Raw genomic sequence first — 22,369 nt, forward strand, 5'->3', positions numbered from 1 at the left:
TCACTACATTGTAAACCAAAACTTTTTTAACTCAACTGAAACTTTTGACTCCCTCCCTTCTTTCTCTGAATTGCTGTGTCATTTTCACATAAGCTTTCCTCCTGGCCAGATGCTTTACGGCTACTATCTTTGTTCAAGGAATATATGCTAAGCTAATAAAAATGTAGGATGCATAAGTTGCCCGTCCGTATATTAATCCAGGATTGCTTTCCTCAATAATAAAATTATCTGGAATCCAGCCATGTCTGCCTTGCCAAGTGTATTTCGCTACGCATCTATTACGCCACCGCCAAGTTCCAAATTAGCCATATCATGTCATACATATTTAGTATATATATACTTTTGTTGTGGCCAATTGCAACCAAAAAGGGAGGTGCACAGCTACATGATATAGCAGTCCTATATAGAAAATGTCAATGTTCTGAGGCTACTCGTTATGTGAAATACATATGAACCTACGAACATTACAGAAAAATCTCTTTTGAATCCATTTTAAATAAGTTGTATAATTCCCTTACCCCCCTCCCCCCGTTTGGAGAAAAATTTTCCTAGCGATTTAGCGATGTTACATAAAAACATCACTAAATTGCATTAGATAGAAGTCAAAATGGATATTTTCATTGAAATATGTTTCCCGGAATTTTTTGTGAATTTTTGACTTCCTTTACTTTGTATAAGGAAGCAATTAATATACAAGAGAAGAAAAGCTACCTGTGTAACAGATCAGAAACTGTATTAACTTTTCTCCTCTTGTTCTGATGTTGAACTTGTGGAAGGAAATTTGCTCTCCTCCTTCCCTAAAGTATGAATTTGGATTGTGTCATCAATAGCAGAGAGCAAAAACACGATTGCGCCATGGTCTTCTGGAAGCACTATGGTATAACATTATACAGTTCACCTCAAGCTGTAATATTTTGCTTACAATTCTTTCTTCTTTCTATTACGTTTAAAAGAAAATATTTTAAAGAAAGGAAATTTATGTTCTTGTTATAAACTGACAGCCCAGCTAAAGGGCTGAAAATTAATGCCCCCATATGGATTTCTAAAACCAAAAGTTATGATAATGTCCAATCAATGGAATTCATTCAAGATAAGTAAACTTTAATGTTAGAAGATTTGTAGTTAAGTAAATTTGGAACTAAAGGAAAAGTTAAGAATTCTGGTCACCCTAACCTAATTTCATTTTCGCTGATCACTCAAATCAGATAAATGTTCCGTTGAATTTGAATTCTTTTATATGAAAGGTGACCTCCCTGATCATATCGTATGAGTTCTGTTGCATTTCAGTTCCTTCAGTACTGAAAGATAAATTCTGAAATATTGCAGCAATTTAAATGTGGAATTTTGTAGTAGAACCCGCTATGTTGACAATTAAATATATATACAGTACAAAGTCCGTAATTCGGACTCGTCGGGACTTCGGCGATTCCGGATTATAGATCATCAATTTAAATCTGGTAAGATGGCATGCAGAAATTATACAATTAAAAATATGAAACCGTAATTTATGAGATAAAGAGGTTAATGATCTAAAGGGTATCAAAATTTATAAAAAAAAAAAAAAAAAAAAAAAAAAAAAAAAAAAAAAAAAAAAAAAGCTTAATATTTATTTGTTTACTTTATTAAACATTTTTTTCAATGTAAGTTGTTTAAGTTGCTTCGTTTTTTCTGCCAATACTTTCTCTTTAATTCTATAAACAGACATAATTTCTTGTTCAGTTACAAAGTTCCACTTTCAAGTCCTGTAATTGCTGTGTCGAGAATACCGACTAACTTGTCAATAGAAATTTTTTTGTTTTCAATAACCTCTCTGTCACTTTCTTCATTATCGGAAGAGGTATTTTCTGGATTTAGAACCATATTACAGATTTCACTGTCCGTTAATTGATTGATGATTGGGGCATTGTCGTCGCAATGAAAAACTTCTGTTATATCATCTTCATTTATTACCACTTCTCCACATCTCTTTACAAAATCCAATAACTGGAAAATTTCCTTGAAATTTCATGAAACCTTCAAATTCACGGCTATCATCTTCATCGAACTCACCATGAAATATGGTAGCTGGCCATAAATTATGCCAAGCGTTTTTTAATGTATCTGAAGATACATCCTCCCACAAACTTGCGATGCTCCCCACAGCACATTTTATGCTAAAAAATTTCAAAAAGTCTTTAATAGTCTTGCCATTGTTCAAGAAATTTAGCATACATTTTAAAAGTGCTACTTTATATTTGCATTTTAGCACGTGCACTATTCCCATGCCCATAGGCTGAATGATAGACGTGCAATTTGGAGGGAAGAATAATACAGATACATCATCTTTCACTAAAACTTTAAGTATGTGCCGAACAGTTGTCAACAATCAGGACTATTTTTGAGTCATCAGGTAAACCAACTGAATTCAAGTGTTGCCAAGCTTTAGGCATAAAATGATTTTGAAACCAATCATTCATCAGCGCTTGTGTCATCGATGCTCTTTTATTTGCGCAATATATAAGGGAAAAATTGTTACTCCTTTAAACGCTCGAGGTCATGCATGTTTCCCGATTACGAAAAGTTTGCACTTGTGCGTTCCTGCAGCATTTGAGGAAGCTAAAATTGTTAGTCTCACTTTGGGATCTTTGACAACAATTGGAGCCTTTTCTGTAGATGTTGCCAAGGTATTTCACGGTACATATTGCCAGAAAAGAACAGTTTCATCAGCATTGTAAATTTGTTCCGGAGATAATAGTTCACTAGTAATGAGTTCAATGAATGCATCTGCAAATTGTTTAGCTGCTTCAGTATCAGCTGAAGCTTTTTCCCTGAAATTTTTAATTGCCTTATACCATGGCGATTTTTAAATTTGGTTAACCAACCTGTCAAATATGTGCACTCAGTGTTTCATTTCTTCATGAAATATTCTGGCTTGAGCCATTAGCATTAGATCCGTCAATGGCACGTCCTCGCTGCGATACTGTCTGACCCATTCAATCATCACTTTGTTATGATCATCACTTTTAGCATAACGAACCCTTTTTCTGTTATTCATTGCAAGTGAGGTGTGGGAATTCACAAAAAGTTCCTTTTTCTTTTTGCTTATGTCATACGCAGCTGACTTTCCAATGTCATACTCCTCGCATAATTTTGAGACGGATATGCCTTTACCTATCTTTTGCAGCAATTCCACTTTTTGTTTGATGGACATCAAAACATGCTTTTGCTTTGTAGATCCTTTGGCAGCTTCAGAATTGGAAACTCTTTTTGACATAATCGAAAGTTCAAGCTTAATTTTTATAAAATTGCTCTAACAGTCTGCAAAAAATAATAAACCGTATCCAATTAGAAGATTAAGGAATAGCGCAATCTGCAACATTAACTTAAATGCCTTAGAATCGGTAAAGATAATTTTAGCCTAGCTTATACCATCCATTATACATCAAACGCACATGCGTAAACGTATTACACGCCTGCATAAAGCATACAAAAAAAAGTTTGTTTCTTTGAGGTCGGGATTATAGATCATTCCGGATAATGGACGTCCAGATTACAGACTTTGTAGTGTATTTGAATGTGCATTTCATATAAAGTACAACAGATGCGTGTTAATTCGAGCTAATTCAAAGAGCCCCCCCCAAAATTTTGTATTGTAATTAATGTTAAAAACGTCTCATTTCATGAATTCGAACTTAATTTTCATCACTTTTGTTAATTTCAACTATAAATTTGATGAAAAAATGTTTTTTTCCTCATTTAATGGAGAAAATATACTCTGTATTTATTGTTTTAAATGTCAATATCATCTGTATTTCTTTTCTATGTAAAGAAGCACAAGACTACATTCCTAGTATGTTTCCTCTAAATGTTAGTTGCTACTGTCCTACTGCCCACGAGATTTAAAAAAAAAAAAAAAAAAAAAAAAAAAAAAAAACTTATCTACTTATTTGGAAAACAAGGTCAATTTTAGATACATGGGGAAAATCTAAATTTGTTAAGGGAAAAAAATGCATGAGAAATGGGTCCCGAAAAGATCTAAAAATTGCTTTACTGTTATGGTTCCAGGAGGCTAGATCTCGTAATTTTCCAATAAATTGACCCCTATTGCAGTCCATAGCTGATTAATTGCAAGTCGAATGGGTATTGAAAATTTTAAATGCAGTGATGGATGGTTTTTCTCAATTTAAGTCAAGGCCCACACGAAACTGTATGTGGTCAAAGTTTTAATGTAAACAAAGATGTAAGCACTAATTTTGGAAAGAAACTGCTAGGGCTTTTCTCTACTTACCTATCGAAAGATATTTTTAATATGAACAAAATTGCATTTTTTTTTTATTAATGCTTGACAAACAAGATATTACATTTTAAAGGGGATGCTTATATAAGAGGTGAAAGCAGTAAACAGAGGATTACAGCTTTAATTTGTGCTAATACGATAGTAACAAAATGCTTAGTTCAAGAATCCACTGTATTTTAAAGGAATTCGAGCACTGTCAGTTGATTATGTATTCAATACAAAAGCATGGATGACACAGGACATGTTCAGTAATTGGTTAAAAGCAGTTTCTGAGAAAAACGCGTAAAATTCTCTTATTTGTGGATAACACAACCTACCACAAAAGCTTTCCAGAACTGAGTTTCTATTCAGGTTGAATATTTTTTGCTAGACATAACTGCAAAGCTTAACCAATAGATCAAGGAATCATCCAGAATCTTAACCCCTTCGCGCCAGGTAGCGCAAACGTGCGCTTATCGCGGAGGCCGGCAAGTGTCTTACGCGAGCGTCTGTCCAGGGCCGGGGGCTTTTTTGCTACTAAGCCTAAATCCATGAAATTTCTGAAGTATCAACGCATTGTTTAATAATGTTCTATAGAGTATTTAAACGGCTTATGCTTTATAGATATTTTTATACTATATACTTTAATTACCTTATTTCTTGTTTAAATGCATATTTTACACATTTTATTTTCATTACTCACCATTTTATGACTTTTAACATTATACAGCTGAAAAGTAAATATATTACTTAAAATTCTCTTTTCGTATGAAAAATTTGAAAACAGGGATCTACACACAGTCCTACGTTACATTTCTTGCACTCGTAATAACTCATTTGCCGTTTTGGAGGATTTTTCCGGGAATGAACAAACAAAGCATCGTCGTCTCATTTTCTTAGTTTCTTCTGAACAAAGTTTTGGAAAATGTCTTTCAGTTAATCTTTCAGAATCAATATCAGAATTTCAGAATCAATATCTGAAATATTTTGCATCATTTCTGCAATTTCATGCTCTGTTGAACATTTTCGACGCTTCGACATTGCAAAGGTAAAAACAGAAAGAATTCACGTCTAACAAGATCTAATTATTTTCTAAAAACTGAACTACAAACCGAAATACCCAACGCTTTAGTGCAAATAAAACTTCTCTACTTCCAGTAAACAACTACCACGTGCGAATAAAGTGCGATTTAAAGAGACGTCATAAATCACGCCATTCGGAAACATTTATTTCCCCATTTGTTTATATAATCAAAAACACGTGTATGTGAGTCATGCTTCTCTCATTTCGAGACATGTATCTGAAACCATATGGACATACAGTGCCATCTTGTGGCAGAAATTATAGTTTTTCAAACCTTCTAGGACACTGGCACAAATACGTGACAGTCGGTAGTGAACGGGAAAATGCTCTCGCTCGCCTGCGTGTCGGCCGGGAGGTGAGTGTGTTCATTGCTGGCACGTAGACGTGACAGTCGGCACGATGGGGTTAAAACAAATTATCATAAAAAACAGAACAAATAATTTTTTTCCGGCTAATCTTTGGAATATGGTAACAGGTAGTTTGGCGACATTTTGGAGGCGATAAAGGTTACTACCTAAGACTTTGGGAATAATGTGAGAAGTACTCAGTTCCGATTATGCATTATTTTGTGTGAGGTAAATGAGAGATCATGAGATATGTCATGTGACATTAATGGATGAATTACAGTTCTTTAATCGGAAAAAGGGAAAAATCTGGAAAAATATCTGCAGTATAATATTTTGTATTTAACTTCTGTATTATGTGAAACAATGTCGGTTAATTTTTGGATCCCATGGCCCTATCTAAAGTGAATTCGAAATGGGGATTGAAAGGGGTAGTAATAAGTGTTTTTTTAAGGTTGTGCGAGATAGAAGTAAAGATTGCTTATTAAGTTTTATTAAGAAGTATATTCTACCTGGTATAATAATCATATCTGATTGCTGGAAATCATATGCATATTCGGAGGATGAAGGCTTTCAACATCTTGCTGTGAACCATAAGTATCATTTTAAAGATCCTGATACAGGCGCACATACGAATACAATAGAGGGCACGTGGAGTGGTATAAAAAGCGCCATTCCAAAGCATTATGATAAAGAGAATTTTGCTTTTTATTTAGCGGAGGAAGTATGGAGGAAAAATTCGCAGAAAAAATCATTCAAGAATTTTATTGAATCGATTAGAAAAGTTTATCCGCCACGTAATCAAGATTCTGAAGAAGATTAGGTAAGTTAGTATTTTTAATTATTTGAGGATATTATTTTTATGCATTGTTCTAAATGTAAGGAGTAAATAAAGTAATATGGTATTATTGGAAAATTGTTATTAGCAATGATTTAGTTTAAAGTAATTAGGATTGTAAGCTAATTTGGCTGATCTTTGGAATATGGTAACTGGTAGTTTGGCAACATTTTGGAGGCGATAAAGGTTACTACATAGGACTTAGTTATAATATATATAAATATAGTTATAGGTTATAATGTGAGAAGTACTCAGTTCCGATTACGCATTATTTTGTGTGAGGGAAATGAGAGATCATGAGATATGTCATGTGACATTAATGGACGAATTACAGTTCTTTAATCGGAAAAGGGGGGAAATCGGGAAAAAATCTGGAAATTTTGTATTTAGCTTTATTTTGTGTTGTGCGAAACAGTGTTGGTTAATTTTTGGATCCCATGACCCTAACTAAAGTGAATTTGAAACGGGCATTTAATGGGATTGAAAGGGGTAGTAATAAGTGTTTTTTTAAGGTTGTGCGAGATAGAAGTAAAGATGTTTTATTAAGTTATTTATTTTACCTGGTACCTTGCTGTGAACTATAAGTATGATTTTAAAGATCCTGAAACAGGCGCACATACGCTTGCTTTTTATTTAGCGGAGGAAATAAGAAAAGTTTATCGGACACGTAATCAAGATTCTGAAGAAGATTAGGTAAGTTAGTATTTTTAATTATTTGAGGATATTATTTTTATGCATTGTTCTAAATGTAAGGAGTAAATAAAATAATATGGTATTATTGGAAAATTGTTATTAGCAATGATTTTTATATTTTAAGTAGTGTTTTTGAATTTAATTATATTTTAATTAAATGATAATTATTTTGTGAATTTTATGTTTGTAGGAATTTGGTATACGTTTCAGTCGAAGTAAACATGCATGGAAATAATGTAAATATTTGACACTAAGTATTTGTAATGTTTGTGGTAAGAATTTGTTGGTGACATTTATAATATAATAGATAATTTAGAGGTGAAAGTTTTTGGATATTTTATTTATTTTATACGTGGAAATGTTCATCTTTTGAAAGGGTATATACTTTTTCGCGATCAGGTAATTTCATATATGTTCTTTTTACCGGATTTAAAGATTCACAAAATTTTCATGCATTTTCGTGAAATTTTTGTAATTTATGAGAAAATAGCAGTGTAGATGGATAAAGTTAAGAGTGTGTGCAATGCCATTTTTGTGCAATTCTGGGAAGTTTTTTTAAGTAAAAATAAGTCGACGTGTACATGGTTTATGTGTATGTGCGATTCTGAAAAACGCGGCAGGAGTTTGCGATTCTGCACTTTTTCCCAATTTTGCAGTTAATATTTGTCATGATTAAGCAGTTTTGTTTCATAAAATTTCTAGCATAAGTGTAATTCGGATAGCAGATTGTTGGAAAAAGTGTTCAGTGAATAAAAAGAAAAGAAACATGTTTTTACTTCATGAAGACAAAATGATGGCGAAAAAAAAAAATAGAGGGTTGCTGTAGCAGAGTTGGTCGCCAAATTTTCGCCAAGTTACCATAATCCAAAGATTAAACTTTTTACCTTTATGTCGTGTATACATATATATTACTCTGCTGTCAGCTATAAATGATCTATCTACATGCCACATGGAATGCTGTTAAAGAAAGCACAATTCGCAATTGCTTTCGTCATGCTATATTCATGCATGCCAAAGAGAACAATCATATAGAACAAGGTTTCTTTAACCCTTTAACTGTCAAATTATTTTGATGATTTGGGTACACAAATTGTCATATTTTTTTATTGCAAAAATCAAATGTTTAGAACAAAATAAAATAAATCTTCAGTAAAGTGCTGTCATCTATTGAATTGAGCACACATTAACTTTTCCCGAGATGTATTCGGATTTGACAGAGAGATGAAGCCGAAATAAACGTCTCCCGATATATATTCGAGTATAACAATACGAGGCACTCAAAAAAAAAATTACCCCGAGTTATACTCGGGCGTGACATTTTCGAACATCAGTGCTATCCCGAGATAATCTCGGGCATGACAGTTAAAAGGTTAATTATGGGTCGCCAAAAATTTTAGCAGTTTTGATATTTTTTTAACTTATTATAATAATTTTACAATTGCCAAATATTTTTACACAATGTATCTGAAAATAGATAAAGATAAGACAATACAGACAAAGAAAAAAACGAAAATGTTTCAACACATTCTTTTTCTAATATAAATGCTCAATTTCCTTGCTTTGCATGAGACACTGTCATTTCATGTGTTACTTATTTAAAATTTTCACATTGTTCTATGTCTTAAAATTAGAAAGTTAATGACCTAAAACTGTAATAGTATATTACAGTACAAGTGAAAAAATCGACAGTTTCACTCTTGCATGTGTCGGATTTGCGCAATACTTATAGGGTCCTACAAAATTTTCATAAATATTATGGGGGTCCTGGATGCCTATTCTATGCTCCGAGAGTTGACACCAGTTTGTGAGCTGCCAGATATTGCTACTAGTGAAAAACAGGTCTGCCCGACTTCCCATATTCTCTGAGTACGGAAGTCATCGGAAGTGCAAGGAAAAGGGCTGCCCTGTCATCAATCAGGCTTGTCCAGCTGACGTTCTAAGTAGACAGTGGCTTTGTATGTGTTTTCGCCCTTAAGTTTTTCCTATTTAAATAAAGAATACGGTCATAGATCTCCAGATCGGCGGCGAATTTATAGAAAATATGTTGATGCTTTTGCTCTGCCAGAAGATGTTTTTATTGCATATTTCAGATTGTCAAAATTTATAGTTATTTTAATATGTAATGAACTGAGAGAGTATTTGGAGCCATATTCAGAAAACAAGAACGCAATTTCTACTGAAGGGAAGGTTATTTATATTTTTCCTGAAATTATAGATATATATTGTAATTATATAGTTTAAAAATGTAGAAGATAAGTATTTATCTAGCACATAATCCTTTTTCAGTTAATAAAAATATAGGGTACAACTCTGATATATGCTCTAATTTCACCAAATGTGGTAATATGTGTTCTACACTGGTTTTTGGCGCTATTGCATGTTGTAACGCAACCCTGTGGCCGTTGAAAAATCTTTCACTGGAGCTCATTGGTACGCCAAGATAGGGGGGAAAGATAAAATGGTGGAAGTTGTTGAATTGAAGTTCAGCAAAAGGAAATATCATCGTGGCTGTCCTGTTGAGGGGCAATGGGTATTTGGAGGTGTGGAAAGAGGGTCTGGGAGATTATTTTTAGTGGCTGTGCATGATAGAAGTAGGGATTTGTGAACCATAGTATGAATTTTCTGGATAGTGTGCCTGGCTGTCATATGAATACGCCAGTGGCGGCATGTTAAAGGCGGTATGAAATTGGTATTTCTGCTGTTCAAAAGAGCATTAATTCATAGTAAGTGCATTTTATTTTATTCTTCTTTTGTAGAATGTTATGTTCATTGTTTTTTTAGTATGAATTTTTGTTGTTATTGTTGTTTTTTTGAATTGTTTGAAGTTTATTTTGTTGATTAGTGCATAGCATCTAGATTGTGCAATTCGTAGATGTTTTTTAAAGTTGAAATAGAATGCTGTGTACATGGTATTCTTTGAAATTTATTGTTGTTATGTTAATTTATTAAAGCGAGTTGTTCATTTGTGCCCAATGTCTAGATTGTGCAATTCACATGTTTTTTTAAGTTAAAACAGAATGCTGTGTACATGGTACTGTTTAAAATTTATTGTTGTTATGTTAGTTTATTTTAGCGAGGTGTGCATAGTTCCTAGATTCCTACGCTGCATAGATTGTGCAATTCAGATTTTTTTTTTTCCCCCATTCTCTGATGGAAGTTAAAACAGATCGCTATTTACATGGATTCTTGCGAAATATTTTTGGTTAGAAACTTTGTTCTTGCTATCTAAATTTTTTGTTTTTGTTTCGAATTTTTGGTGTAAATTGTGTGTTAAAAATGTGGTTTTTTGCAGACATTTTAGGCTTAAATAGTAAATTACTTCAGTGAAAAATTCAAATCAATATTTTACCTTTAAACAAACAGTATATAATATATATATATAATGAATAATTATAACTATCAGCAAGATTAAAAAAAATAACATCAGATGGTTACTATATATATATATACACACTTTTTTTTTTTTTGCTTCACAGAAAATTATGCCTAATGTTTTATAGAACAGTCACTTGTTTTACAGATCATTAATAAAAATCAAGCATGCTATGAATGTAGCTTGTTATTGGAATGCAAAATGTGAAACACGCATCTTAATGACTCAAAACACACCCTAATGACTCAGAATGCAACACAACTACTATAATATGTTAATAACAAGGTCTTTAAATAAGATAATCATGAACAAAGTACACCCTTTAGAAATTCACGAGAAAGTAATTTAATGTGGATACAAGTATGCTACTAAATATAACAAAAAATTATTTTGTATATTTAAATTTTGTCCAATGTATTGCAATTCTGAACGTTCCTTCAACCGCATTACAGGAATTTTAGAATCAATAAAGACTTAAAAAAACTGAACCTTCACTAATAAAGTAATATAGCAACAAACCAGTTCGTGGTAAATGGAAAAGACTACTATTATTTATTATAAGATAATCATTGTACCTATTAAGAATAAAATGAAAGAACTGAAATAAACAGCTTCATACAGTTTGACAATTCACAGGAATATACAAGAAGCAGTCATTAAAGAACAGTTAGAAATATGCTACCAATATTTGACTTAAAACAAGATTTTGCAAATGCTCTTGGTTTAATCCTAGTATCCGGTGCACATGGGATTTGGCTACTTTTGGCGAATTAATGATAAGTAGTAAACAGGACATACACGATGAGTAGTTAAACGGGTCATTTTGGTGTTGGTAATAATTTTCAAAATTGCACCAAGGCTGCACCGTAAACTAGGATTTTACCATGCTCTTTACCAAAATATAGGCTAAAAGTACTAATAAAGGCAAAAACTATAAGTATTTTTTTCTTCTTTTGTTAAAAAATGATAAAGGCTAACTTTTAACGACAATAAACAGAATAGATTGGAAAAGCATTTAACTGACAGAAAATTCCGTAAAATCTCCATATAGCCTAACCATTCAGTTGAAAATGACCACAGGTTGCACAATACCGTCTTACAGTTTTAAATACTCAGCATACTAACAGAAAATTCCGTAAAATCTCCATATAGCCTAACCATTCAGTTGAAAATGACCACAGGTTGCACAATACCGTCTTACAGTTTTAAATATTTTATAAACCTTAATACTGGTATATGATAGGGCAGATTTAGACTGCATAAAGATAATCTGCAAAACAGTTTTGACAAGTGACTGCATATTCCGAAAATCAGATCATCAATCTACTATAAAATCATCAAAATCCATAAAATATTAAACCTGGCATAAATATATACATTATTCATACATCCTTCATGCTAAAAGTTTAGCATAAATTTCAGTTGTTAACTAAATACTCCCTACTCCCAATTTTTAGTTTTATAAATTGAGGAAAGCGTTTAGCAGGGCAAAGGAAGGAAATAAAAATAAAAATGAGAAATTTTTTGTAATGTTGTGGCAAAAAGTGCGTAAATACACTAACTTACGGAACTGTGTTTCATGTATGTCTATGCACAGATCAGGTAGTCATGGACAGATCCAATGACAAACACGAAAAGGAATTAAAACATACCCAAACATCGGATTCATTTTTTCCGGACTCCTTTGCTGAATTCAGAAGCTCGTCAAATGAAATGTTACAATTAGCTACAAAATCATCAGGCGGTATCGCAGCATCATGAAAAACAGTTAAACCCAAATTCTGTCCATTATGAACCTCAGTTGTGAAGAATTCATTCCAGACAGGTTTAAAAGTCTTCTGTTTAGTAGATGAGCGATCTACATGAATTTCATCCACATCAACTGCTACGTAAGGGTCAATTAACATGGGCTGTTGTTTCCCTACAACATTTTGAAGTCTAGTAGCAAATTCTGTCGGACGTAAATCCACCGCTTCACATATCTTCAACTTCAATGTTCCCGTAAAATGCGGCATATCTGCCCAAGGCAGGAAAATAAAAATAAATTTTTTTTTTTACTTGAAAACTAATAAATTCATGTTGCCGTACAGAAAGTCAGTAATATGAGTAAAAACTGCATTTATTTAAGTACAACCCTTATTGAATTACTACATAAACATGGCTTAATTCCGCTTCATTACAATCGTCATATATCCCACAGTTCTCCTTGACCTGCAAGTTACGCTTGTGCGCAAGCGCTATTGCTTTTTCTACAGAAGACATAAATGCAAAAGACAACTGCCAGTTCAAAAAAGGAATTCAGGAATTAATAAACGTTCAGATGATGAACACTGAGATACCTAATGCGCTTCATTTTAAAAATCTATGGCGAAAAGAAATGAGGGAGCAAGGTACAGTTACTTCTTAGTTCAAATAAAGAAAATAACAGAGAATTTATGTTAATAAAAAATATACTTATATTATCTTAAGGTTATATGACTTCCTAATAAGAAGCAAAGCACAACTGCAGAACTTAGCAAAATTCACCTTTGAATTAGCAATGAAAACATTCGATGTATCTTGAAATAATTTGATACAATTGTCTCTTCCTCAAATATAAAATAATAGGGACAATCTGTAATGGATAGAACATTAAAGCTAACAAGACAGAGAAAGACAAGATTGTTAAGAATACATTAATTAATGTTTACTTTTATTTATTTTGTATTTTATACTTCACTGCTCTTGGGAAAGCATCATTATCCCAGTTCAGTTTTGGCAATTCTGTTCAATTTATTTTCCAATCATTCTGCATCTCACAGTGTTCTTACCTGCTCATTTATATTTGTGTTTTAAAATTGCATTTATTTCTCCATAAGGTATTATTGGAGGCATTTCAAATTTTGTGGACGCTCAATACGTTAACAACGAACTGTATTTATGATTAAGGGAGACCACCTTTTGGTGAACTTTACTAAATCCTCTGCTTTGGCTACGCCTTGGCTTATCAAAATTCTTTGCTACTCACGTAACACCTGGTCACACATCCCCTGCACCTTGTTGTCTTCTGGACCCATAGTCATGCATTCGTCAATCTGAAGCGCCAATCTAGGCATCAAATTGAAGCCGGCAAACGTTGTGCGAAACTGCTCAATAATCGCGGCTTCAGCAACACATGAAACTTGGAAAATTTTGTTTCTATAGTATAATAATTTGCTTTAATAATTTTAATAATTAATTACTATTATATATTCAAGTTTTTGAGAGATGTAGCAGCAATCCTGAAAATTGTATGTATTTATCTCCTTCGAATAAATATAAATTTGATGTAAGTATTCTGTCTTTTTCAAGAGCATTCTATTTGAATAAATACTTCAAATGAGAAGGATGTGTGCATCTCAACGTAGTGTTTGGAAAGTTGACGTGTGCGGCGAGCAGGTGAAAGCAAGAAAGAGTTTCAAGTGAATTAATTTGGCAGAAACTGAGTTATTTTATAAAAATTGTTTTATAGAAATAAAAAGCAAAATGTTGGACTTTATGGATGATTTGAAGCGTATGAATAAGCGGCAGGTACAAAAATTTTCAGCTTCTAATATTTGTTTTATAGATAAAAAAATGAAAATTGAATGACAATTTATTTAGAGAGTGAAAAGAAAAACCCATAATAATTGATATTTACGTTTCTTTTCATAGCGCTTCTGGTAATTTTATAACTGATTTTTTTTGTCTGTGTTCTTGATGTATTATGGTATTAACCACTTTTAAGTAGTTTATCGTAGCATATGTTTTAGGAAGAAGGCAGCTTGTTAATTTCAATTGCAAAATTATAATATCTTTTAAAAAATGATTGGTTTTTTGTGACGTGCGGAGCAAGTGCTATTTCAATAACACTCGACTTGTCTTGAAATAAGGAATCGGTACCGAATTTTTCAACAAAGCTATCGTAATTTTATTTATTGTAAAGCGTCATACTTTAACTGCAAACGATCAAGGTAATTTCACATATATGAATTATTTATATTAGACTGAACGTAAAGTAACATAAGTGATGAGGTATTGAGGAAATAATGAATACAGTTAGAAAAGCAATTAAAATTTAGTTGCATACTGTTTTGTTCAAAAACTGCTTTTTTGTATTCTTGAAAATGATTTGTCAACTGTAGCAATTTTAGCAGCAGTTTTTGTTATTTCTTTGGTAATGCAAATTTTATCTATACATCCGAATAATATATTTTCATGTTTTTTTATGCAGTTTTAATGTAGGATGTTCCGTAAGATTTAAGAGCTCGTAAGCAGGCAAGCAGTTAAGATTGCAGAAGACTCTTAGTTTGATCTGGTTTCAAACACTATGACTGCATATGTGTTTTCCCCCTTTTGTAACAGAAATGTGAACTAGTTTCCTTTAGAAAATCCTGTATGAACACCTTTCCCTTTTAGGCAGATATCAGTATAGTTGCTTTGCAATAATGTAATGAATCTAAATCCCACGAGATATAAATCTGGAATCTGGAGAGTTGTCTGAATGACTTTAAGACAGTTATAGGGCAATTAAAGATAAATGCTCAGTGCTTTGAACAATTTTCGTTGTAGAATGGGCAGCTATTTTGAAAGTAAATTTTTGGATAGCTGGCTTTGGATGTCTTTTTCATTACAGTTAAAAATTAGATTCTGGTTTGTACCTTCAATAATAATAATAATAATAATAAATAAATAAATAAAAAAAAACTTTATAAAACTCATCAATGGGCATATACCTTCAAGCTATCCAACTGATAATTTTGTACTAAACACAGGCCGAAACCCAATGATAGTGTCATCTGGGAATATACGTATGTAAAGTAATATGTATAATGCAAGAAATATGTGTGTATAAATGAGAATGTATGTGTGTAAAGTAATGTGTATGTGAAGAAAATTAATTAAACACACCTACATATTATTACAATAATACTGTCAAAGTGCAAGGCTCGGATGTTATGAAAGTAAAACATAGATTCTATTTTTTTAATTTAAAAATATGCTATTTTAAAAATATATATATATAAAAAAAAAAAAAAAAAAAAAAAAAAAACATGAAAAAGGGACAACACATGACTAAGATAACCTATTGATTTGGACTATTAAAAATAATTTTGTCAGAAGAAAATCAGTACAAAACAAGGGGAAAGTAGCTTCAAAATTAAAATCATTATCTAATGAATGAAATTACCAAATCTGTTGTGCATCAGATATTTCACTTTTGGCAAAATTCCTTGGAAGTATAACATATTTTATTTGAAACTTCAAAACTAAAAAATGATTTCTTTTAAGTTTTGATGTTTCAAATTATATTTGAAGCATTAAAACTAATGATGTTATATCTGATACAAATTGAGGCTTTTTTTCGTTTTCAGCCCCTTAGGTCCCATAGGGTCCCCCCATTTTAATTTTTCAATAAATAAGGTAGTAATGTATAATTTTGCTCAAAAACAGTTGCTCTTTATAAAGCCTTGACAGACTTCAAAGTGTTTTTTTTAAATTATTAGGCCCATGCACCCTATTGAACCACTTTTCAAAATTTCCCTTTTTTGCAAATGGAGGTTTTAATATACTCTTTTGTTAATATTACCATACAAAATTTATAAAAATTTGATATTTTGTTAAAATGAAATGTATAATAAAACAAATAATAGTAATATGTTTTTAATGGATGAAAAAACTAGTCTTTTCTTTTGTCTATTTACAAGGAAAACTTATAGAATTAATAAAAACAGAATTTTAATATGAAATATAAATGTTTTCTGGAATATATGAAAAAATGTTCATCAGAAAAAATATCTTTTGAATATTTATTTTACAATTAATATTCTAAGGTAAATTTCTAGGGAAATCTCAGATAAGCGGCACTTGGCGCAATTTTTTCTGCCATCTTGAATCGCAAAAAATCGCCATATCCTCGGGAGGAATTTTTTGACGCCAAGAGGGAAATGGCTTCAAAAGGTGCTTTCCAAAAATTTCATCTTCAGCCCAATATCTGGGTGGAAAAAGCTCTGCTGGGCGATAATCGCGTAAGGCAAAGTGTAGCATTTGCGTTGAGAAGGTAAACCATACACAAAGAACAAATTGTAAACGATTAGTTATTGTTATGATTACGTAAGTCTACATACTTTTTTTTTCATCTTAGTATTTTAGATTATAATATATATAACTTCATTATTAACTTTTATACTTCTGTTTAATTCTTACCAGTAATTTGAACAATTATCCATAATAATGGTTATATATGTTTGAAACATGTTCTTTATATAAATGCAGTAATGTTCACAAAAATGTAATATATATCACATAGTTGAAGAGGAAAGTTTTAAAAAATTAAATATGCATGTATTTCCACAACAATATTACATCCTCGAAATGTATTTGACTATTCAATCATCATCCAGTCTGGTTTATATTGGACATTCCTGCTTCTTTTATGCACATAATTTTTCTTAAAGATATTTTTAAACTTTTTTTTTTGTTGTTGTTTAAGTGCGAAAATAGTTTTCATGTAGGTAAACAAAGAAATGTAATCCTGAATTGCATAACAGCAGGGAAACAAGATTTGTAACAAGCGCTTGTATGGCTTTTCATGACGTTATGCAATTATTTAAATTTTGGAAAGATACCAATTAGAATATGTATCCCAATAGAATAGGATAAGATTAATTGAATTTGTCTGGATTTATTCTATGAAAAGTTAAACCATAAAATATTATTTTTGTGCAATCTGAAAGTTATTTATAAACAGTGGTTTGAAACTGACGGTCACCGAAGCAGTTTTATGTGGTCAGCGAATGTCTTTCAGTTATGCATTTGTCGCAAATACAGTGATGCAAAGATTTCTATGTTTTACTTATTTAAAGTTTACTTTACATACATTACTATTAAACATGAATATGAGTAACATGTCAGAAAAATCTATAAATATAAATCTTATTCAAAGATTTTTAGATACAAATTTAATTAACTTTTATTCGTTTTTTGCAACAAAAAAAACTTTGCTCATGTTTTGGCTAATGGTTTAGATTTTTTACTGATATACCCAACTTTTAATTCACAAAATCCTCTCTAATAAGAAATCAGTGACATATGCTTGACATAGAAAAATAGCAGAATAATGTTTGTTTAATATTTTATACTAACTTATTAGCATTTCAAGGGCTGATTATCATTTTATTGCATTTTTAGTAATTATATTTGAATATAAATTTCATTATGAGGGGTTAAAAACCTGCTTTTATGATACAGGGTGTCATTCAGCGATCGAAGGGTAAAACTTTTGCACACTGGTAGTTTGTCTTGGAGTCAGGCCCTGGCTAATGGACTTCCCTCTCCTTAAGCAAATAGCCTGGGAACGCTTTTGATATTCTAAATAATCCTAATCCTTTTTATACATGGACCTAATTAGAAAAAAAGCATTTGGTTAGATTAAACAAATGACTCCCATAAATTAAATACAGAATTATTAAAAAAGAGCAGATTGAAAACATGTATTTCTTCCACACTAAAAAAGATAGAAACATGATTCTAACGTTAATGAATAGAAAAAAGTGTACAATTTAGTACAGGTAAAAGTTCCAATCATTGTCGCATTGGCTCTGTTGTTTGTGCTGGTATTATTTGTCAGTTGGTAGTCTAATGAAATGGCAACGACACCACAGCAGAAGTCTTTTTGTGTTCTACAATTGACAAAACTAGAGTCCATTGTTGCAGTTCAGCGAGCATTTCACCATCAATTTAATAAACAACCACCACGTCATAAGTAAATTTACGAGTGGCATTGAAAATTCGTAGAAAATGGTTGCATCTGCAAAGGGTAAAGCATGGGACGTCCACACACATCGAACGAGAATGTTGAGCGTATTTGTACACTTTACGAAAGGAGCCCAAAGAAATCCACATTGCAAGCAAGCAAAGAACTTAAAATTCCTCAACCAACGGTATGGCGAGTTCTAAAACATCGTCTGCACATGAAGCCACACAAACTGCAGTTATTGAATGCATACCATAATTGTAAACTTTTCTCTATCCATTAACATTAGAATCATGTTTCTATCTTTTGTAGTTTGGAAGAAATAAATGTTTGAAATCTGCTCTTTCTTTTTGAATAATTGGCTAATCTTTGGAATATGGTAACAGGTAGTTTGGCAACATTTTGGTAAGGCGATAAAGGTTACTAGCTAGGACTTTAGCAGTATATATGGATAAAGTCAAGAGTGTGCGCAATGCCATTTTTGTGCAATTCTGGGATGTTTTTTTAAGTGAAAATAAGTCAACGTGTACATGGATCCTGTATATGTGCAATTCTTAAAAACGCGGCAAGCAGTTTGCGATTCTGCACTTTCTCCCAATTTCGCACTTAATCTTCGTCATCATTAAGCGCATTTGTTTCATAAAAGTTCTAGCATAATAGCATAAGTGTAATTCGGCTAGCAGATTGTTGGAAAAAAATGTTGAGGGGGGAAAAAAAAAAAGCCTTTACTTTATGAAAACAAAATGGTGTCCAAACAAAAACTAGCAGGTTGCTGTAGCAGGGTTGGTCGCCAAATGGGTAGAGTAGACTTTAAGGTACCCCTTGTATTATGGTGAAGTTGTTGTTTGATTTATCGCCAAGTTGTTGTTTCATTTATGGTAGCCTGAGTAGTTGGATGTTATGGAAACCCTATTGTGACGTAATCGGGTGCATGATTCTCGGAAATTTTGAATCATGGGATGTTTTGTAAGCGTTTTTGTGGTGTGTGTTGATTTGATTCTTTAGACGGTAGAATGGCCGAATGTCGTAAGATTAATTTGAAGTTTCTGTATGATTTGGAGAGAAAGGGGAAAAGAGCTTTAATTGACTGGTGTGTAAATGAAGTTTTACTTAGTAGCCATTATAAGTGTCCTGTATGTAGGAAGGATATGCATCTAGTCGAACGTAAAAACCGTTTAAATGGATTTGAATGGGTTTGTAGGAGGAAAGGTTCAGATGGTCACTATGTGAAGCGTTTGATCAGAAAGAGTACCTGGTTTGAAAAAAGTCATTTGAGTATGACTGCTATTTTGATTTTTATGTGGCTTTGGGTGTACAAAGCAAACTCGAAAATCATGGTTAGTGAATATTTGCCTTTGGTAGGGCTTAAATGTATAACATGTTTTTACTTTTTTATGTTACTTTATTGTTTGGTTTAAAATGTATTTTATTGAGATTATATATTTTTTGTTTGCTTATACTGTAGAATTTGGTGCTGCTTTAACTTTTTATGTGAAAATATATCGATGTGTACATGGACAAAGTCAAGGGAGTGCGCAATGCAAGTTTGTGCAATATTGGGATTTTTTTTTAAGTGAAAATAGGTCGACGTGTACATGGATAAAGTTAAAAGAGTGCGCAATGCCATTTTTGTGCAATTTGGGGATTTTTTTTAAAGTGAAAATAAGTCGATGTGTACATGGATATCGAGTTTGTGCAATTGTTTGTCTTGTTATTTTGGCTTTGTCTAGCAGCGATTTTTGGCGCAAAAATCGCCGCTAGACAAAGCCAAAATAACGAGTCAAATAATTGCACAAAATCGGTATCCATGTACCACCAAGTTTTGCCAAGGGGTACCCTAAACTATACTTTTACCTTGCCAAAAAATCTCCAAGTTACCATAATCCAAAGACTAACCGAATAACCCTGTATATATATATACACTTTTAAGGCCTGTCCACACGAGTACGATCGCAACGTAGTTGACGCAACTTTTTTTCCGCCGCCGTAAATTTGTGTTACGCAGAAGACGTAAAACTGAGTTCTCTTCTGTTCAACTTTTATGTCCGTAATGTGAACGAACAGCCAATAGGCGACTGAGTTCTTATCACGTATCATAATTGGAAAATCTTCTCGCTTACCTGTTTCAATATGGTGTCTGAACCGCACAGAGATGAGTTTTTTTTTGCTTAGAAATATCATAATTCTATACAGCAATAAAATAATCATCATTGTTCATGCCATTTTCAGATTTCTCAAACCATATATATTGGTATGAATTTCAAATTCTCATTAAAGGGGAAAACTGTATATTTATAAAGTAATGATCCGACCAGTATATCCATATGCTTCACCTATAAGTACTAGGAACCTAAATAAATTACAGTTTCTACGAAATCAAAGTTTCTGCCTTACAAAATTCTCCTAAATTATTATAAATATTTGCTATATCATGTGTAATAAAAAGCTCTATAAATATCCTAATATTAAATACACCAAAAACTAACTTTAGCAATATAACAACTTCTAAAATAAAGCAGTTGACTGTGAAAGAATATTCAATAACATACAATTACGAAATTTTGGAGGAAAGTTACAACTTGGGTCATACGGCAATCATTTATTGAATATTAGTTAAATTACCTTTGCAGTGACTTCTACTTATTATATTATTTTTCACAAACACTGCTATCACAGATGGCTGAGTGGTCAGCGCGCTGCATTGCAAATAGAAAGGTGGCAAATTCGAACCTCACCCGTAAACAGTATATAATTCAGTTAACTTTTCTTATTTTGAAACGTGTTTCTTGTATTTAATCATGAATCATTATATACTCATTTTAAATATTATTATTATTATTTTCATTTCTTATTTTATTCAGTATTATTATTGTTCTTAATTTAGTTTAAAAATGTGCATTGCAAATAGAAACCCTTATGTAATGATATATCTGCACCTCTGTATCATATATCATCTATAAATTATCTCTTTATTGTTATTTTATTGCATATTTTATCATGCACATAATTTCTCATAAACTGTCCAAAGTTTGAACCTCATTCTAAATTCAAAAATAAATAAAAAGAAAAACAAAAGACCAAGGGAGGGGGAGTTTAAAAAATATGAAGTTGATTTTTTTATATTATCTGGTGGATGGTGTATATAAAGAGAATTAAGTAATTTAATACTCTTTATATACTGTATTCCAAACCAATTTTATAAATCCTAATTTTCATACAATATATAATCTGCAAGTCTTTCAAACTGGTTGATACTCATCCTGAAGTAATTAAAAAGATTTAAAAAAATTCAGTCAATTCCTACTTAGGTCAACAAAGAAAAATTTAAAAAATACACACACACACACACACACACACAAAAAAAAAAAAAAAAAAAAAAAAAAAAATACAAACAAAATTTTTTTAAATTAAAAATTTTGATATGTGAAAAAGCTGTATTAACATCAAGTGTCATCCACTACAAGTTTAAAAAATTTTATTTAAACCTGAGTGGATGAATAAAAGTATTTTATTAACAACTGAAAATTTGAACAAGATATATGGAGAGTGTGAGCTAATAGTAGGAATTTAATAAATCCGGATATTCATTTCGCAAACGAGGCAGTAAAGAAAAAAAAAAATCTCTTTAAGCAGGTCGCTCTAAATAAATCTTCCGGATCCATTTGGATAACTCCTTCTTGGTGTGTCTTTTATTTTGTCTAAGAGTGTATATATATATTTATAACTCCTTCTTGGTACGCTTTTTGTTCTGTCTATATTTATATTAGAAGTACAATTAATTTATTTAAAAATTAGTTCCTGTTTGTTATGGCTGGACTCTTATGTATTTAAATATAAAGTAGATAATTAAAAAATTGTTCGTTGTAATTAGAAATTATCTGGAAATACGAGCAATAAGTTAGAAAAAGAGCATATTTTATTCTATAAAAATAAAATTATTTTATTCAGATTAGAAATGTAATTAATTTATTTAAGTCTATAATAAAAAAAATTAAATAAATTTTTTAAATTAATTTATTTAGAAATAAA

General features: G+C 31.7%; 2 protein-coding genes across 2 annotated transcripts in view; one reads left to right on the forward strand and one right to left on the reverse strand.

Annotated features, from left to right (window-relative positions):
- Nucleotides 1-12,817, reverse strand: part of Pkc98E (Protein kinase C) — a 68,747-nt gene extending 55,930 nt beyond the window's left edge. Inside the window, exon 1 of the mRNA XM_035371806.2 lies at nt 12,240-12,817. Coding sequence (XP_035227697.1) covers nt 12,240-12,602 — 363 coding nt within the window. The 5' untranslated portion in view covers nt 12,603-12,817. The remainder of the gene's footprint in view (nt 1-12,239) is intronic.
- A 1,152-nt stretch (nt 12,818-13,969) lies between these two features.
- Nucleotides 13,970-22,369, forward strand: part of twr (signal peptidase complex catalytic subunit SEC11 homolog C twr) — a 45,596-nt gene continuing 37,196 nt past the window's right edge. Inside the window, exon 1 of the mRNA XM_035371809.2 lies at nt 13,970-14,136. Within this exon, the coding sequence (XP_035227700.1) occupies nt 14,092-14,136 (45 nt within the window). The 5' untranslated portion in view covers nt 13,970-14,091. The remainder of the gene's footprint in view (nt 14,137-22,369) is intronic.

Source organism: Stegodyphus dumicola, chromosome 6 (genome assembly GCF_044657685.1).
Source record: "Stegodyphus dumicola isolate Sdum_Otavi_A_Nest chromosome 6, ASM4465768v1".
Classification (NCBI taxonomy): domain Eukaryota; kingdom Metazoa; phylum Arthropoda; class Arachnida; order Araneae; family Eresidae; genus Stegodyphus; species Stegodyphus dumicola.